This window comes from Pieris napi, chromosome 10 (assembly GCF_905475465.1).
Source record: "Pieris napi chromosome 10, ilPieNapi1.2, whole genome shotgun sequence".
NCBI lineage: Eukaryota > Metazoa > Arthropoda > Insecta > Lepidoptera > Pieridae > Pieris > Pieris napi.
In genome coordinates this window covers 9,946,240-9,967,082 of record NC_062243.1, presented here as the reverse complement: position 1 = coordinate 9,967,082, position 20,843 = coordinate 9,946,240, and the positions used below count along the sequence as shown (strand labels likewise).

General features: G+C 34.2%; 2 protein-coding genes across 3 annotated transcripts; both read right to left on the bottom strand.

Moving 5' to 3' along the window:
• Positions 1–408: 408 nt before the first annotated feature.
• LOC125053145 (VPS35 endosomal protein-sorting factor-like) lies at positions 409–12,885 on the bottom strand. 2 transcript variants are annotated; one of them, XM_047654374.1, is made up of 18 exons: positions 12,545–12,885; positions 12,365–12,452; positions 12,183–12,287; positions 11,964–12,108; positions 11,707–11,876; positions 11,422–11,594; positions 10,778–11,117; positions 9,702–9,877; positions 9,304–9,407; positions 8,835–9,016; positions 7,860–8,006; positions 6,814–6,983; positions 6,221–6,380; positions 5,471–5,642; positions 4,419–4,558; positions 3,589–3,757; positions 2,774–3,039; positions 409–599 (listed from the first exon to the last, which is right to left on the bottom strand). In XM_047654374.1, the coding sequence occupies exons 1-18, from the start codon at positions 12,562–12,564 to the stop codon at positions 528–530; spliced, it is 2,799 nt and encodes a 932-aa protein (XP_047510330.1). In that variant the 5' UTR covers positions 12,565–12,885; the 3' UTR covers positions 409–527. The 2 variants fall into 2 exon arrangements, with proteins under 2 accessions (XP_047510330.1, XP_047510331.1); XM_047654375.1 differs by having other exon boundaries at positions 11,707–11,861; positions 12,545–12,883.
• Positions 12,886–13,399: 514 nt separating this feature from the next.
• Positions 13,400–16,573, bottom strand: LOC125053108. The gene is made up of 4 exons (XM_047654321.1): positions 15,852–16,573; positions 15,474–15,767; positions 14,719–14,875; positions 13,400–14,415 (listed from the first exon to the last, which is right to left on the bottom strand). Exons 1-4 carry the CDS (start codon positions 15,924–15,926, stop codon positions 14,177–14,179), a joined length of 765 nt encoding a protein of 254 aa, XP_047510277.1. The 5' UTR covers positions 15,927–16,573; the 3' UTR covers positions 13,400–14,176.
• Between the last annotated feature and the right edge of the window lie 4,270 nt (positions 16,574–20,843).

Sequence of the window (20,843 nt, the reverse complement as noted above, 5' to 3'; positions counted from 1 at the left end):
CCGGTGCAACAGCGTGGGCACCACTCAAGCGTGTCTCGTCGGACAATGTCCGCTTACTCCATCCGCCGCTGTTGGGGTCAACATCTGCAATAAGAAGGCGTGCGAGTACCTCCATCCTTGTCAGTAATCTCTCTAAATGAGGGTTAATCAGTATGAGAATTCTTAACTGCACGAAACTTACAATTAGCAGACAACAAGTCCAGAACTGAAGCCTGCGACAAATAAAAAAAAATAGACTTGGAAATTCTAGCGGAATGACAGTCAATTAGTACTTCAGTGGATACATTTTTTTGTGTCCCTTTCCTCAAAAACATAACTTTCCTTTACCTCTGTTATTTTGTGAGAGATATCAACTATGGTCACGACTAATTATTATTATCACCGATGATTTTATAAAAAAAAACAATCTTTTAATATTAATACATTTTATTGCGTTATTTTTAAATTGTTAAATACAGATCGCATGGATTTATTTTCTAAATGTTTCAATCTTTTTTCTTCAAGTTCATTGGAATGTGACCACATTATCACTGGACTTTCAATTTCTCTAGTAATTGTCGCCCAGCTGGGTCGGCTTGTAGTACAGCCAATATTGATTTCTGAAAGAAATAAAAGTAATAAATTATTTTTACTCCGTATTGGTAGCATTTTAGTTTATTGATTATTATTTAATCGCGTTTAATGCGAATAAAATCTAATTAGCGAAAGTGGCTTTTTAGTGGTGAAACCGGTGAATTGGTTATTTATTTATTTAGTTATTAAGCTCACAGTACATCACACACAGTACATCTTACATCTAAAATGTGTGACAATTAACGTAAACATAAGTTTCACAAAAAAAATGGAAATTTAAAAAATACACTTAAAACATATACAAGATAATACAAGCACACAACAAAATATAATAAAATTATAGAAATTTCTTGGCACTTAAAGTAGAAAAAAAAATAAAAATCATTAGGAAAACCGCGAATTAGGTTCGAGAATTCAAAGAGGTTATAAAAAATGATTTCAAATGCTTAACCATATAATCGCTACTTATTATTCTGCTGTTATTCATATAATTCGTAACAGTGGGTTAAAACTCAAATATATAAAGACTAGATATTTATTTATAGTTATTTACCCATTGGCTCGCTGACCTATATATAATCTGCATTCTCAACGTGGCGAAACCAAATTTATTAGCGAAATCAATGTGTTTCCGAAATACCTCAAAGTAGGAAACTCTTAAAATAACTATTAAACAAGTTTGAGCTAGAGATATTTGTGTGTGAGTGTTTTTAAATTTAGCCAGTTCTAGACTTAAACTTCATTTATATTGTTTCTCAGAGATTGTGGTATCCACGGTGTAACAGTATTGCCTCAATAATTAGTTGTTACAGAGTTTGATTTCGCAACACCGATATCTTAAAGAAAATACGTTATATAAGTTTTAGGTTAATAGATTTGATTGACCTGTAAATGAACGCATTTTAATCCGTTCGGTATAATCTTGAACCTATTACACCTTTATCTAATGTATGTAATGAACACAACATAAAATATATCATCTGGCAGAAATAGACGAATAATAATTGATTTATAAACAGCGTAATAAGACCGACTTTGTTTTTAAATTTAGGCTTATCTCGTATGTTACAGATAAATGTATTTACTAAGAATATGTTACAATTTAAGTAGATACCCTACTGCATAGTAACGTGTGTCTGTTTATATGAACCTCCGTAACCTTTATTCCTATATCTCTGAAGAAATGTCGTGGTGGAATGTAAAATTCCATCCTTTTTACCTCAACGTTCCATAACACAACGCTTTTTGAGGCACTTGTCGCGCACCACTTCCATGTGAAACCAGCTGCTTAGGGGCCTTCAATTAAAGAGCGTACCATTCTCTCAAAGGTCGGAACCCTGTGTCGTTGCAGGTATCCATGGGAGGCGGATAGTACAAGCTAAAACTACTAAACAATAGCAGCAGACGTATAATTTGATAATTTTTATAAGGCACTTCATAATTTTGCAGATCCAAGGTCTTAAATATAAACAATGTAAACGTTTATTAGCTGCAATATTAATACAGGAAACATCTGGAAACAGCAAGACATTGCCACGTAACGCAGAACTTAAACTATAAATATAAAACATGCTAACTTTTTCGTTAGTAGGATGTCAGCGATTTATTACATACGTAATAATTTCTCGAGATACTCGTGTGCAAAAGCATTATGTATTTTTATATGTAAAAATTTGATGTGGAAATAGATGCTCCCATTCTTCCTAACGCCAACTTTGTGTCAAAGCTAGACGCGATACAACTTAATTTGTGTGCATTAAAAAAAACATCTTAATTTTAGCATCATGGCTATTACTATGAAAATTAATACATAGTAATAATGTACCAGTATTATAAGTAATCATACATGATTATAAAACTAAGATTTAGGCCCTGCCCTCATTTAAATGGCACGAGTGGCTTCCTATTCCATTAAAATTTCATACACAATGCGTGGACGGCATAACGGTGCGTTGTAACTATATAGATATTAAATATGTAGCTCAAAGGTAAGGATTAACGAGTAAATATTATATTTTAATAATATATATTATTAACATTATCACGGTAGGAACAGTACAGAGTATATTTTATTATGTAGCCTTAGAGACATTTAAAAATGGAAATTGTATGATCGCATGATATCTGAAACCTGTCAGAATTAACTCTCGAAATTACTAACTTATAATTAGTAAACAAACTGGGGACGTGGTAAACTTACCGCATACTTGGCATTAGAATCTTGAAGTTTCTGCGACAACATCCACAAATTAGAAGCCAAACCGGACATAGACGACTGCTGCAAATCTCCTCTTTTTATAATCCTCCAAAATAACTCGAGAGATAAACTATATTGTTTCTTAGTTTCTTTTGCGTCTGACAGCGCCTTTAAAACCACTAGCAACTCCTGGCAAACATTTGTTGCATAGTTTTCTAAACACTTTACGAATTCTTCTTCAGCGCCATACAGTTCGTCGTTGGATATTACTACAAAATCATCAACTAAATGAAATGTCATTTAATTAAAAAATATTAATACAATTTTAATTATTTTAAGTTATATAGTTATAAATATATACTGTAAAACCAAAAACCTTAAAAAAAATAAAAATGATTGTATTCAAAAAAGAATGCTAAATTATAAACATGTTACTTTCACATTAAAATAGATTATTACCTGACATAGTTTTTTTTTATGGCTCTGGCACGGTTTGTGCAGTAGCCAGCGTCAAGTATAAGATTTTTTATAATTCGTTGCCTTTAGAAATTACCATGTCCTCCATGTACCGCACAACCCTCCCAAAGGCCGAGAACAAATTTAAATTAAATTAAATCTTGCCCTCGAACCGGGAATCGAACCCGGTACCCCTCACCTAGCTGCCACTTAATAAGACCGCTAGGCTATGAGGCCTCCACCTGACATAGTTTGCTTTTAATTTAGAAAAATCCATAGGATAGATATGAGAAATCTGGCAACTACCTTAAAACAGATTATATAATAAAATAATAGAAACAAAACACAAAAGTGATATTAACCTGAATCTATGTGATACGCGTATTGTTCTTGTGTCATCTCGCAAAGCAAGTCCAGTACTCGTAAAAGTGTCGTGTAATATAAGGCGTCTGTTTTCCGCCATTCTACCCTCTCCAGGGTTTTAATGAAACCGCTTAATATATACGCCTTGCTGTTACTGTCTACGTTATCCTAAAATTATATAAATCGCTATACATAAGCATTTAAAATAACCAGTAAAATATAATGTAGCGTAGGAGTGCGACTCTAAATCCGTCGTAGCGCGTTCAAATCCCGGCTAAGATAAACAGAGACCAATGGAATTTTCTTCTGGTCTGCTTCTGGCAGTGAAAGTACATACAGACTGACAAAACTAGTTAAGAAACATTAAATTTTTATATTATTTTAAATTTGTAAACAATTACTTAAGTTAAAAATATTTTTTTTATTGCTGTACTCGTTCCTTGCTTTTAAATTTAAAACATGTACTTGAATAAAATCTAAATTTAAAAATGATTATAAATCACTCTACGTGTAGATATCATGCCAATTGGTGATTGTTTTTGGCAACAAAGATTTTGTTTAGAAAATTCTTGTATCTACTGTTTATGTTTGCCTGCTTTTAACCCCGTAGCTTAACCGTAACGAAGGTTTAAAGTTTGCACAGAAGACTGATCTATTTAGGTATCTGAATAGTGATTAATGAAACATACGCGGATATAAGTCGAACCCATAATTAATAAAAAAATCAAAGGCAAGATTTTGTAGAAGCGGGTTAATGAATAAAATTTTTTTTAACTTCAGGTTTAATAATCTCCAAAAGTTGCTTATAAGCAATAAACTTGTAATTTACCGGTAGTACGAGAAGCGTTGATAAGAAATTACTGATAAGGCCAGCCACTCTATCATGAGTAGGTTTCTTCTGGCCATCTTCTTGAACGTATTGCGGTATGTTTGGTATTACTCCGACCAGTGCTTTGAAGTTCGCTTCAGCTGTGAATAAAGTTTTATTAAATTTGTTTGTAAAGTTTGATAAACTCAAGACCTCTAGGTACATTGACGACTAATCTATTAAATATACATTAAATACATTATAATCCAAAGTTAGCAAAAGCCCAGCTTACTACTTTTCTTAACCCGAACCGTTAATTACTGGGTTCAATTCCTGGTGGAATATAATAAATAAATACTTTATTTATGACAAATAGGTTATGGCAAAATTCATATATCGCTAGTTCCTACACCAGGGAGTGCCTGTGTTGTGGGTAACTAGATAACAATTAGTCAGTGGTACATGGTACATGTTTAAAACAGTTTTTTGAGAAAAAGTAGGTTTAGTGTTACAACTAATCAAACACAAGTCTTATAACACTTTTAGTACCTGTAAATGCGTGAGTGTGTGAATGGATGTGTTTGCGCATATATTTGAGTGAAGCTAAGAGTTTATGCGTGCGCTATGTCTGTGAAAGTTTTTCGTACCACAGAGTCACGCCAAGATATGTAGTAAGGCCGTAGATTAGAAATCCAATTCAGCTAGCGTTATTTTTATGTGATTTGTGAGTTTGTATCTGGATAGTTTTATTGAATTATAGTTTGGAAAAGAAGAATAAACACTTAATCGAAACGGGTAAAAGCCATTAATTAGTATTTTATGTTAGATTATAACTGTTTATTAGCATACATTATGGCAGTAGAATATAGGGGAAAAAAATCCTAGTAAGGGAAAATTATCCATTAAACGTGGGGCGAGATCTCTAGAGGCTGTACTAGAGAGCTTAAGCGAAACTTATTTATTTTATAGAACAGGTAACTTCATAGTAAATAAAAATGTACATAACCACAATACTTTACAAGCGCGTGTGTCGACTTTTGAACTCTAGTTCCTAAGGAATAACCTAAATGTACCTTGTCCAATGCAGTTATTAAGCAGGGCAACCTGTCCTGAGAGAAGGTAAAGCGTAGCCCGGGATAACACGCATTGCAGGGATGGCACCGTGATGTAACAATAGGCTGCGCACGCGCGCTGCAGCCATCTGCCGCGGGAAGCCGCACCGCGGGTCGATAGTGTGTTCACCGCCTTATGACAGTATTTTATCATTAGCTCAGAGAGGCGTATATAGAGGAGGCATGGGTGGTTCAGATATAAGTGGATTAAGCGTTCAAATCTTGAAGTCGTGATTTCAAGTTCAAAGGAAAATATCGTGAGGAAATCGGCCAGTCTTGAACCAAAAAATCGACGACATATCGTATAGTGTCAGGCATAGCAGATTACTTACTTATAGTCCGTAAGAGAAAATTATCACTGAAACAGATGCAACCCACATAGGGTTGTAGCGCGACTTAATTATTTATTATATAAATACAGATTTAACGATATTTTTCAAACACAAACACATATAAATACACATTTCTTAAAATAACTGTGTAAAACTAATAATTCCGTGTGTTTTTATCCTATAACGCATAACACAAACTTTATTATTTTTCTCAAATTCTAATTGTATTTTTAAGACTTAGTAAGGTTTCTTCTTTGGTACTTTGGTAACACCATCACAATTTCATTGCGATCTTTTTTATCAAGCAACTGACTGGCGAATGTTAAATCTCTATTAAAATTAATCACCTAGAAATGTTTCGTATGAAATGAATACTTACATGCACCAATGCGACAAGTACAGCATCCAACTTGAGAAAGGCAGCTCGGCACTCCACATAGAAATTGAGTTGCGTATCAAGATCCTCATGTCTCGCGACTTGGATGCATCTGACTATTAATTCCCCACTCCACTTGCTCTCGTCTTCTACACTCACAGCACTAAGGAAGTACAAATTAATTATGTGGTGTTCATTTTATTTAAACAAAGTAATTCATTTAAATTTACCCTTAAAACGGAAATTATTAAAGTTGGACACATCTATTAAATTAGTAAAATTACATTACGAACGATAAATAATATACATATTTCTATTTTAATGAATTAAATTGTTGTATACTAGATTTTTAATAAATACTATAATTTACTCCGTTTGGTGGTCAGCCTCTTTAGTCAACGTCCTTTCACACTAAGTTTTCTCTAAGACACAAAACTGAAGGGAAGAAACCCATTATTTTTTAGAAATATAACAACAATAGATACGTTATTACAATTCGCAAAAAAAAAAATAGTCGTGTTAAAAGTTTTGAAACTAAAACTTTTAATTTCTGTTATACGCACAACCAAGTACCAAAATAAAAAAAAATTGTTTACTTAATAGAATCGTGCACAATGCGGCAAAGCCTCATAAGGCTAGCGATGACTATGGGGTCATCTATGCGTTCAGACTTGTTTCTCTCAAAGAACACTGTGAGTACTGTCCGAGCCATTGACGTGCGAGCAGCTGAGGTCTGGACCAGCTCTACCAACGGCATAAAGGCGTCCTAAAATATTTTTGGCATATTTTAATAAAACTTTCCGAATATATCGTCATGAACGTAGAACAATGTCGGATTAAAAAAAAAATGCAAAATTTTGATGATCATATTTGGATGCTACATTGACTAAATATTACCTACGGCAACATTAAAAAAAAGCATGTGTTTTAAATTTTAAATTAATCAGTCGGTAAAGTGACGGATTTGATAGAAAAATGAGATTTTTCTAGAGAAATGTGTAAATTAATGTTATTATTTTTATTTTGTTTCAAAACAAAACCTTTTGTTTGCTTGTATGCCAATTTTCATAATACCAGAATATGAATTAAAATAGTTATGACAAAAACTAACATGATTATATTATTTTGAAATGGCTGCCCTGTAAAGTTTACTATTTGTCAGATCCGTCGCTATTCTACGGCTATGACGATATATACAATATCTCGTCGTACGATTGCTGAGAAGCACTCGAAACGTCGAAATCGACAATATAAATATGTAATACATTTTAAAGCGTTTATATTCATTTATATTTTTAGTTTATAAAACTATTTATAAGACAATATTTTCCAGGAGATTAGAGTTTTGAGCGGTTATTCAGCTCTAATTCAAATCGATTTAATAGTTCAATTCGAAATTTAAATATTTATTTTGGCATATTTAATGTTTTTGAAACCGAAAACTGTTTTTAGCGTTTTAATAAGTATTAATATAATCTAATAAATAAACGCATGCTTTGGTGTTATTTTTCTATAATTGAAATTAAAATGTTTTTTTATTTAGATTTGAATTTTCATTTACGTTAAAAACATGTTTATAACTTAGATGAAAATTCTTATAAATAATCTTCGAAGCCACAAGATAGAGTTAAGTATAAATTACCATTAAAAATAATTCCTCAACATCTGGAATATGCTTGAGTATTCTTTTGACAACATTCTGTATCTGAGCGGAATAGTTATCCGGCGGATGACCACTCTTGATTAAATAGCGAATCGTCCCACGAAGAATCACGTTAATATGTTGACTCTGTAGAAAGAATAAATAGTAAATAGAAGGAAAAATATGATTTTTATTATGAATTGATTAATAAAATTACGATTGCTGCAGAGCCCTTGACGTCGATTAATGTAAACAGCATTATAATTTTGTATATTTGCAAAGAATTTATGAGTTTTTTACATAGATGTGTAGTACGCGCATAAAATAAATAAAAATAAAAATAAAATAGCCTTTATTGCTGAACTTATTTTTACAGTAATTTTTCTTACAAATACGTTTATAACTTTTAACAGTTTCTTTTCTTTTCATAAATCCGGTATCGGTAAACGGTCGTTTCTACATTTCAGCTTGTCTTTCGACATAGGCCTCCTCTAAAGATTTCCACTCTGTTCTATTTTTCGCTATGCGCGTCCATATTGGGCCCGCCACTTTTTTGATGTCGTCCTCCCATCTTCTAGTCTGTCTGCCTCTGTTTCTTTTACTATCTCGTGGTTGCCATTCTGTTATTATTCTCGTCCATTTCTCCTTCTTCTCTCTTATCATATGTCCGCGCATAAACCACAATAAATATAATTAATTTATGCAACATGATTTAAAATTTTTGTTCAGTCTTTTGTTTACAACTTTTTTTAAGATTTTTTTTTTAAAGAAAACGCAGCCTATTGGAACACAAAGTTCCATCACAATATACAGAAGACAGATAAATACAATCTTTATCGATAAAAATTAAGAGTTTTAAAATATAACAAAGATAATTTTTTTACTACACGTCGAAAAATAGTAATTTTTTTTTAAGAAAACATTTGTTTGGTATATAATATGACGTATTTTTTATAACAGATATCAGTCACTCACAGATAATTGAAGGCAAGCGAATTGAATCCACGGTTCCAGCACTTGTAAGAAGTTAGCCGTGCTCTTCATACCACTGGCTAATTTCCACCATGTTTGACTCAATACTTCAGCTGAGACCTGCCGATAGCTCTCAGCGTGGCATAGGTGTTCTCCCAGCGAAGACAATGCTTGGTGCATCATTACTACGAGTATATTTTATAACTACATATATCCTATGTTGCCATGTTAAATAGTCTTCTAAATTTAAACTAGCAACATTCTTATATAAAAACCAATAACGGTCAAACTGGTGTTATTTTGTTAAAAAAAATATAGTAGTAACTATTTCCCAAAAACTTTTAATTTTCGCCTCAGTTTGACAAGCAAGAAGTTTTTATTAAAAAAATTGGCAATAAACAGTAGTAATATTTATTATTTGTTTATACTTTATTTTAATATTTATATAAATCGCTCAATGAACATTACATACCCATTCCATCAGCATTCTTTCGTATGATATCCAAGATTGCTGAAGATTTCTGTATAACACTGGACGAATCAAATGCAGAGATTATACAACACAGGAGTAGCTCACTAAAATTTTTCACAAGCTTATTACAATGTAATTTAATTTAAAATACAAGCATTATTTTATATGCTATTTAGATTTATTATTAAAAAAATAATTAGAAAGTTATTCGACCATAGCATATATTTGAGAAGATTTATAATACTTAGGTGCCAGTATGATAATTTTATTTGTTATCTATGTCTATTTTTGCATCAGTGACAGATAATCACACAAAAACAACTTATTTAAATTAAGGCGCAGTTATATTGTGACTTATGTACTTTTGCGCTGATAGGCTGCCATCTTTTATTAATTACCTGTTCTCAATTTCATTACATTTTTTTAACAATTCCTCAAGTAGATTTAATTTATCATGATTCCAATTGAGAGTACCAAACAGTAGCCAATCTACAGCAGGTACATATAGATTCAAGTACTGATCAGCGGTTAGAAGCTGCGCGCCATATTTTTTTAACATTGTAGGGTGGAAGATCTAAAAGAATTACAAGATTACATTAAAATAAAATATGTTTATAATGGAATATAAGATACAGGTATCATTTATTCCACGGCATTTAATTTGAATCGGTAGACATCCCTACTCATCGGAAAAGAAGACAGAGGGTGTAGGCCGAGTGAAAAAGCTGTCGTAAAAAACTCTCGGTACTCTTTTAAAATAGCAAATCATCAAGCAACACTTATTTTAAAACAAATACCGCAAATTAATTAGAAGTAGCCTGTCTAGCACTAGTCCCAGGCCCTTTTATCATCTAGATAATCGTTAACTTTATAGTAAGCAGTGTGTACCGTCACAAAGTTATAAAAAAGAAATGGCGAAAAAGGCGATGGTGGATGCTGACCATTCATCGAAACAGTTTTACAAATTCTAGTGCTAGAACAAATTCTAGTTCTAGCACGAAACACAAACATTGTTTAGTTCGTCCCGGTCAGCGGCCGGTGACGAACTAAACAATGGCCGATTGTGTAAACACCACAGGCCACGCTACGCCACGATTGCTTTGAAGTGTGTCCAAAAAACCGACAACTCCCCGATTGCGCGCCACGATTGACAATTGTCCGCCATCATATACCATTACCCCCTGTACACAATGGCGATGGCCTGTAGTGGGCCCGCATGGGCCATTGTGTACTGGGGCCTTTAGAACAATGTACAAACAAGCAAAAAAATCGCTAGCATAAAAATTTATTTTTCAGGGATTCCACTAGCACTAGCTCAGCTGTATGTAGAATTCGGGGATTCCCGCAAAAGAGCCTGACGCAAACACCTATTACAATAGTAAATAAAAATATAAAAAGACTCCTTTGACCCTGGCAAAAAACAGTAAAGTAAAAATGATATAAAAATAATTATAAATTTAAAAATATATCTCACCTGCTGGTATTCGTTAATGAACTCACTTAAATTGTCTTTATAATAAGGTTCACTTTCTTTGCCAAATAACTTTGAAGAGGTATTACATAAATAAACTCTAATGTATATTGCTACAAGGGGATTTCCCATTCCTCTGATCATTTTCGTCAGACGATTTATTGTTGGTTTCATTTCTTCTCTAGATATGAATACATTACACTGTAAAAGAGCTATTTCCATATAAAGCCGAGGCAACAGTTCTCTAATAGATGCCATTTTAAACAACCAATTTTGACATGTTTCTTTAGCTATTTCTAGAACTGTATTTGGATCAATGTATTGAAATTTGATGTTTTTGTTTCTGAAAATACAATTTTAGTTAAGCCAGATTTAAGTAAATATCATAGGTTTCCACATTTGCAAAATAGGTTTATGTCCATAAAGTACTTATGTATATGTTATATATAAGGATAATGTTAGTTTATGTTCAATTTAAATGATATATTGCCATTCATTAATAAGCATTTATCTGTAATCCCATGGAAACTGTATGGATGAAAATTGTGATTGTAAGTGATAGTTGAACTGTGTATGAACAAAAATTTGGTAAGTAGCATATGTAAATATCATTTTATATAATATGTTTTCTAGTAAAAGGTACAAACCCAAAGCTTTTATTCTTAAGACGATCAAATACTAAACTTCCAAAGTTATCTAAAACATCACTGATGAGAATAAACTTGCTGGGATAAAATTGCATTACACTGATGTCCGAGAGTAATTTTGAGCATTGTATTGCAATTTTGAATGCATTTACCCTTTGCTCTGAATCCCATGCCTATAATTAAATAAAATAGTAATTAACTAACTCATTCTCATAATAAATCATTTGTCTTAGTACATCATATCAAAAACAGTAATAATATAATTGATTAAATTTTTCAACGCACCTTTTTAATCTCCTCATCCAACATATGTACTTTAGTTACAAACTCTTGTTGAGAGAGTCCCATAGTCTTTCTAACTGAAGCTTCATCAAAATCATCAAGTTGTTCTAATCTATGCTTTACTTTTTCATTAAGATTGGACACTTGTCTAATTAATGCTGAAAAAGTACTAACTGAACATAACAAAAAAGAAAAGCAAAGAAATATATGTTATTAAAAGTATCAAAGAACAATTAATGTCAAAATATTGATAAACATACTCTTTTCTCCACCAGGTAAAAAACTGCTTATGATCGTAAGCTTTTCACCTGTTGTATATTTATTTAGAATGGATGTCTTTTTACAATTCCATACTTGCAAGTAATTTTCCTTTTCATCCTCACATATATCTAAAGGCAATGATTCCTGAAATAGTATATAAATAAGTTTTTAAAATATCATTTAAATTAGAGGAAAACTGCAGTTGTATTAAAACTTGCCTCTGCTAAACTCATCTTTTCAAAACGTAGCAAAGGATCCAATTCCTCAAAAGGCATACTCCAGTTCTGTAGACTTTCCATTAAAGCCTTATTTAAACTCGGTGTCTGCAAAAACAATCAAACATTATAGACGGCAAAAACCAGAGATATTATTAGAATAATATAACTAAGATTGTACATACAATTCTCATGTTGTCCATTTTGAGAGGATGGGTGCTAACTTCTAAACTAGCAACATTATTTTTTCGTCTACATTTCTTGACTGAAGTCCTGAAACAGAATTTGAGTAAGTAACATAATACTTTATTTCTTTAATTTATAATGTATGTATTGCAAATAGAGAACGAAAAAAGATTTCTTACCAGGGATAACTTGTCGGCATATTTATGTTTTAATTTTCAATTTTTCTTCATAAAGATTTATTAAAAATGTTAGTACACTTTACACTTCAAAGGAAATATTTAAATTACTAAATACTCAAGTAAATTGTAAGTCGTAATCAATTGTAAACATTCTTGTATTTGTTTTAATACAGTAATACACAGAATAGATCAATTTACAATTACTTAATTTATTTGTTTTGAAGTTTTATGACATTTGTTTATCGGCGTTGTATGAACCCTTTTTTTATCATAGATGAAGCCTTAAGATATTCCCAATTATGAAATCTAGGAAATATAAATTGGTAAAATAGAATGAGTTGGTAAAAATACTATGTCTATATGCTACAATATAATTGATGATATATATTATTCAATTTGTGTTAAAGGAATCAAGGTGCGTTTTCCAATTACAGCACTAGAGCGCATTATGCGGCATAATGCTCAACGTTGAATGTTCCAACTGCAGCAACGCTTCGCACAAAACGTAAATGATGTAAACATCTTACATGAAACTATATATTTTACTGTTAATTTAACTTGTTAAAACCTTATATTCTTTAAAGGTTTTCTCTTATTTCAGTAAAATAATGATAATGAAATAATTTGATATTTAAAATAAGCGTAAAAAGTTTTCAACCAATTATTTTTGTTAACCACATTATTTATACATTAATGAGGTTGCTAACTCTATTCAGAACATTTTTTTTTCAACACTGACTTAGCGCACTCTGCTGATACATTTGAAAACTAATTCACGTAACACGTTCCAATTAAGCTTCAGCATTATGCGGCACTGAGTCGCATTATGCTCTGTAATTGGAAAACGCACAAGATAGCCACAGCTTAGTCGTGACCCAGTAACGCCAAACTACGATTTGTATGAAAATGTTCACGTGCTAAAGCGGGAGTTAATGTCATTCTGGGTTACGTCTATCGTAAAATGATTTTGACTCAAGCCCATGTCCTCATACTTTTATCAAGTAATAACTCAACTTAGTCTTTTATCAGTAGCTATCAGTTATATTATATAATAACGACTGCAAGGGTGGATTTAGAAATGAGACTAAGCGCTAAGCCTAACTCCCGTACGTCAAAAATGTATGATTACTACTAATCATACTCTCATTCCAAGACTGAAAACTAATTATAGAATATTAAATAGCAAGAAAAAAATTAATAATAAGTAATTTTGTTAAATGAACAATAACGACATAATCCTAATAATTCTTTATTAATAAATTTTACTAAAATAAATCAAATATAGAAGCGCAGTTCACAACGCCCTCACAATCTAATTAAAAAAACATTGAGCGTTGGGGGAGTGCTGCGGCATAATATACTTCCACAAAATATAAAAAGTGCCGACAGCCTGGCAATATTTAAATTAAGACTAAAATACCATCTCTTGAGTGATCCCAGTTATCTACGTAAATGAAAGGCCTCCCAAGTTCTACTTCGCTAATTCATCCTTGAAGCTCTTCAATGACCGACGACGTGATAAATTGTATCTTTAGTATACAAGTTCTTATGTAAGTGACTATTGTCTGTTATGAGAATAAATGTCTTTAAACCTAATAACAATTAGTATAAAGTAATTATTAAATCAACTATTTAATAATAATATCTTGGTGGTTCATCAGACGTCGAAAATCTATTTTGTCGTGTCGTTTGCATAAATATTTGGCTAGCACCAAGATTACGATACTCGCTAAAAAGCAAATTATTACGAACAGTGTGTTTTCCCACTTTATTTTTAAATGTACCAAGTAACGCCGCTTGTTCATTAGCTTTTATCTCGTTTATAACAATCGGCAAATTCATCGCACATATCCACAGGTAGAACATTCCCACTATAAAAAAACAATGCTAATGATAGGCACTTGAAAATATAATACTACACTACAACAATATTTAAACAAGAAACTATGAGAAAGTACATGTAATGCAAAGTTAATTAAGTACGTAACGTTTTTTTTTATTATCAATAGCGAAAGGCCTACCTTTAATAGAAGTAGATATTGTTATAATATATCGAAGCAGATCTGGAATTGAATTACTTAAACCGCTATCAAATTATAATCATTATTCGCTATTCAGGGGGGCAAGAGATAGGTAGGTAAGGGAGTAACAAATGAGTAGGTTGAGGTACTTACACAGTGTGAACCCTACTACCAAACTTATCCCAATAAGAAGACCAATATCCATGGTATTTTTCTTGAGTACTAGCAATCCTGTTATTCCAAAAAATGATAATCCTATTAGGCGCAGTAACTCCAAAAAAATATACGGAAACATGAGGATATTTACAAGCTGTAAACAAAATTCTGCGTTTTTATTGTAACTGTGTAGAATCTTGCAATACTATGCCCTTTTTTTCAAAGGAGGCTATTAGGTTGATGTGTATTATGCTTGTCCACAAATTTCTTGTTTTAAACTCGCGTCAGGACACGTGACCTGATCAAAATTCGTGAGACGGATGGAGAGTAGACAGCTGGTGCGGCGTATTTAATGTAATATAAATTGTCATGTTTGTGTACAATAAATAAATATTGTATTCTACCACATAAATGATAATACTTTTATACTGATAATTAAAGCAATTCGTGCAAAATTATTCCCTAACCATTCCAAAATATCAAAAATGCACAACGTTAATATTCAAGTTTTCACTTTTGCCGGCACACCCGTCGTTTTTATTTTTTATAGAACGGGACAAACGCGCAAGAAGCTTACCTGATATTAAGGAATACCGCCGCCCTTGAACACTCTCAATGCCAGAGAGCTTGCGAGTGCGTTGCCGGCCTTTAAGAATAAAAGAAATTCCGAAATAAATGAATTTTTGAAATTGTATCGGTATTATTTTTTCATCTCAGTTAACAGATTTTAAAATCGGTTATTTACCACTTACCTTAAATGCTCCATAGATATATATAACACATGCCATAATGTACAAACAGAGTATCGTTTTAATGTAAGTGTCATAATTAGATTCTAAAAAAAAATATTTATCAAAAGAATTATTTTTACGATTTACTTTTTGAGGTAAATAATAGTAAGTAAACTTGCCTTCTATAATGCCTGTAATAAAAGATTTCATATAAATAAGATTGATATCGTCCAATACTTTTAATTTATCACATTTCAGTTCATAATCTTGTACGGAGAAGAGGCTAAATATTATCAAAAATAAAACAGCTTGCAACTGGAAATATTAAGAAAAACAAACATTAAGATCTACACCAATTTAAATAAAAGTTGATTGAAGACACACACAATTATTACTTACAATTGATAAAAAGGAAATCAATAAGCCTCCCAATCGTAGAGAAAACCAGAAGCAACAGCTATACACAAGTGCCATTTTTGATAATATTTTCTTTATATCGCTATAGAAGCATCAGAGAGATTGCAGACACAAAGTTTCTATTTTCCTCTCTAACTACCAAAATATTCAATGTTAAATATTAATACTCTAGCACTGTGAACAATAGACATATAATGCAAGAATTTATTATTTGCATTCAATAATCACGCTTTTCAGCTATGATATGATGACCGAAGAGTATGCATAAATATTTAAGAGTATTTTATTTAAGAGAACCGATTATTACATATTGTATAATAGTAAAAATCTAAATATTGAATAGAATTTGTTTTAGATATGTATTAGAACCCTTCGCGAAGAATAAGTCCTACTGCCCGTAACGCGTGTTATATATCGGTTTTGTGTTCGCAGGTTGGGCGTGAGCACTATAACTTTTTCCACTATAATTATTATCTAGTTTTAATAGAGTTTTATACAATTTCTCTTATCGGGGTTTGACATCATAATTGGAGTAATAGCTTATACCTACTAAAGGCCACGATCGCGTGTTGAATGTAAAAAATTATAGGGGTCACTCGTGACTTATTTTCTGTATCAAAATAATCCGTTTAAATAAATATTTTCTAAAAAAAATGTATTTGTTTTCAAATAAAATATTAAAGACCTTTTAAATTTCTTTAATAAATGGTCCAAAGATGTGAAATCATAAAAAAAAATATTAAACTTGTCTTTACGTAAATTTTAAATTCTTCAATAAGGTAAATTAACCGCGCGTCTGGAATCTTTCGGCTTATCTACCATATGTGCTGAACCTGTGTTAGAGCAATCAAAGAAACCAATAAACTAAGTGAACCTTCCTTAGTAAAATATTTTTAGGTATATATTTTTTTGCAAACTTAGGTATAAACTAGCTGTCATGCGGTGCGAGATGGTGTTGTAGGGGGTTAGGGCCCACATTACCTGAGTTGGAGGGCTGCAGGCTTTGATGTTACATACACTATGAATATGGGAAAATAATTATTTTCTCCCCAAGAAAGGGATGGTCCTTGTAACACATTCATTCAAACGTTTTCTACTCCCAGCTACTACAGTTGGGGGACTAAAAGGTTAAATGCCAATCTTTATCAGGCCTTGACTTGCCTTGCCTGGAAACATGCGTACATTTTTTTTGTTCACAATGTAGGCAATGTTATATATGTCACCGTAAAATTGTAAATATCGTAAGATTGTAATCTATCTCGCGAAATTGTGAACTGTCGAAGGATTGTGAACCTCAACCTACTGCTTACAATTTAACGTATTATTATTCGGTAGATTGTAATCTATCGAAGTGAAACCGTCAAATTACAATCTTAAAATTGACAAATTGTTTACCTACTGTCCGAAGGCTGTCCCTGATTAGTCAAATAAAAGAGAATCTGAGAAAATTCTAATAAACCATGATCAGATCATTACAGTTGATGACTTTGATCCTGAATATTTTTTTCCGTTTATATATACACAAAAGATTTTATAAATTGTATGGAAATTATTATTTTAAGATGAACGAGTTCTTGTTAAATAAATTAAAGTCGTCTTTAGAATCAAATGCACTTTTGGAGCAAATAAAAGATTAAGGTTTTAAGGTTGTAAGTAACTTAAGATTGCGCATGCGCATGAAGTAATACACTCGCGAGCAAACAAATCGACTCAAGCGCTACCTCTGTATTCAAATATTGTTTTAAGTGAAAGTATACAACATTTTAATGAGATGTCATCATTATTAAAATCCATGAATCCTTTTTCTTATTATTCGTGTCTGAACTTAAATGGGGGAAAAATGGGATTTTTGGTAAAGGAGTTGTGTTCAGAATTGACAAATAAAACACGTTTCTTTTTCTTAAAGAGTATAACATTTATTAGTTTACATATTGGTATTTTTTTTTTTTTTTTTTTTTTTTTTTTTTTTTATATAATAGGGGGGCAAACGAGCTTGCGGGACGACCAAAAAGGGTAGTCCACGCAGCCCATAGACACCCATTTTAGTGGGTGCGTTGCCGGCCTTTGAGGGAGGAGTAGGCTCGTTTTTTAAAAATTTGGAGGTCGTATCTCTGAGGGAAGACCCCCCCCGGGAGCCGATTCCACAGTTCGCTAGTTCGCAAAAGAAAATGCCTAGTGAAGCGGACCGTGGAAGACCTCCAACCATCAAGATGATGCTGGTGAAATTTAGAGGTCGTTCGGCTCGTACGGTGTTGAAAAGAGGCAGGAGGGATCAACCCAAACAATTCTTCAGAACACTCTCCGTAATAAATTTTGTAAAAAACGCAAAGAGACGCAATGTCTCTGCGTAGCGATAGAGAATCAAGCCGATCAGTAAGACATTGGAGATTGACAATTCGACAAGCCCTTCGCTGAATTTGGTCAAAAGGAAGAAGCTGGTATTTGGGAGCACCGGCCCAGAGATGCGAGCAGTATTCCATATGAGGTCGTACTTGAGCTTTGTAGAGCTGCATACGTTGCACCTCAGTGAAATACTGCTTAGCCCTACCCAAAACACCCAGCTTTTTGGAAGCCAGTTTGGCTTTTTCTTCCAGATGACTGCGAAATTGGACTTCTTTCGAAATGCCAACCCCAAGGATACTGAGGCTGTGTGACGAACTAAGGAGAGCGCCTTCAAATTGGGGAGATACGACAAAAGGATCTTTCTTGGCAGAAAACGAACAAACCTGAGTCTTTGTAGGATTAAACTTACCAAGGTTGTTACTACCCCACACAGAAACCTTCTCCAGAATCGACTCAATTTCGAGAACAAGTATGTTGCGACTCTCATCGACTTCAGATCGAGACATGTTCGGATGGCCGGAATATAATGTGTCGATGGTGCTGTCGTCTGCATAGCAATGGATGTTGTCGATATTCAACAGGTCATTGATATGCAGAACGAACAGGGTCGGCGAAAGGACACAACCTTGCGGAACGCCTGCATTGATGGGTCTAGGATTGGAACACGCTCCGTCAACTAGGACTTTAATGCTACGTCCTACAAGAAAATTTGCCAGCCATCGGCATAAGCCATCGGGCAAACCGTATGACGGTAGTTTCGAAAGAAGCGCCCTATGCCAAACCCTATCAAAGGCCTTAGCTATATCCAAGCTAGCGGCCAATGCCTCTCCCTTACTTTCCACAACTTCGGCCCATCTATGAGTTAGATAGGCAAGAAGATCACCAGCCGAGCGGCCACGGCGAAAGCCATACTGACGATCACTAATTAGCTGGTGCTCCTCCAGATATCGCAAGAGCTGCCTATTGATGATAGACTCCATTACCTTTGAAAATAAAGAAGTGATTGCGATAGGTCTGTAGCTGGATGGTTCAGAGCGGTCACCTTTTTTGGGAATGGGATGAACATGCGCAGTCTTCCATGAGCTTGGAACTACGCCCGAGGAGTACGAGAGTCGAAAGAGCCGTGTAAGCACCGGAGTCAGCTCAGAAGCACAGGTCTTAAGAACGATCGAGGGAAGGCCGTCAGGACCACTTGACTTGTGGGTATCAAGGGAGATTAAGGCCCTCCGCACACCAATCTGTTCGAATCGAACTTCAGGCATAGAAACCCCGCAATGCGGAATAGTGGGCGGTAAGGTCCCTGAGTCATTGAGCGTGGAGTTAGAAGCAAAGAGAGAGCAAAGGAGCTCTGCTTTCTCTTTCGCCGAGTGAGCCATCGAGTCATCCTCCTTTCGCAAGGATGGTAAAGAGGGCTGACAAAAGTTTCCCTGAGTTGCCTTCGCCAATGACCAAAAGGCTCGAGTTCCAGAGGGCAATTTCGCGAGCTTTTCACCAATTCTGCCAATATGTTCCGATTTTGCTTTAAAAATTTCTCGTTTAAGGGTTCGGGTAGCTGCGTTAAATTTCTTTTTATGGAGAGCTACATCGGGATCCTTTATGGCCATTGCGTGAGCCCAGATTTTATAGTACTCTAGCTTAAGACGGGAAGCCTCTTTGCAAGAGTGGCCAAACCATGGCCGAGATTTACCACGAATGGGGACCATAGAGTAAGGGATATAGAGTTCCATTGCTTGTAGCACCACATCGGCGACAGATTCAGCGCTGGCGTCAGGATCACTACCCTTGAAGCAGACTTGCAACCATGGGTATGCTGCAAAGAAATGACGCATGTCATCCCAATTGGCCGATTTGTAATGCCAGACACGACGGCATTCCGAAAACTGCGGGCGGGTTCGACGCCTAATTGGCACAACGGTTCGCACCAAGCAGTGGTCGGAGGACCCAAGTGGGGCATCCACAGTAACCTCATAGAAGTCTGGGTGAGAAGTCAGCATAAGATCTAATAACGAAGGCTGATGGTCAGCTCGGTCTGGTATTCGCGTAGGCGTTGTGACCAGTTGAGTTAAAGCATATGCAAGAGCGAAATCATGGAAGCCTCTTCCCGAATAGTCGGTCGTACGAGAATTTAACCACTCAGAATGATGGGCATTGAAATCACCCAGTATAACGACTTCAGCAGGCGATAGAGACAGAAGGGAATCGAGTGCAGTTTGGACATGTTCTATAAGTCGATCGACCTCGGTGTTGCCGCTGTGTGACCTGTAAAGGCAGCAGTATATGCGGGGATGGTCAGCACATTCTACGCGTACCCACAAGGTAGAAAGATCCGATTCTTCCAAATGTAAGAGGCGACGGAAATTTATATCCTCACGAATGTAAACGCATACACCGGCTTGTGGCCTAAAATTATGCTCAAGACAATAGCCTGGATAGTGCAAATGTTCAACAGACGAGGGAACTATCTTGGTCTCCGTTAGAAACAATAAGGCCGGCTTAGCCGTCTCGAGGTGAAAGTGGACGGGATTTAAATTAGATTGAAGCCCCCTAATGTTAGTAAAGTCTGTGTTAAATTGTGTTACCGTGAGTTTATTTCTAGATTTGCCTCTGCAGTTGAGCGGTATTTTGTCCCCC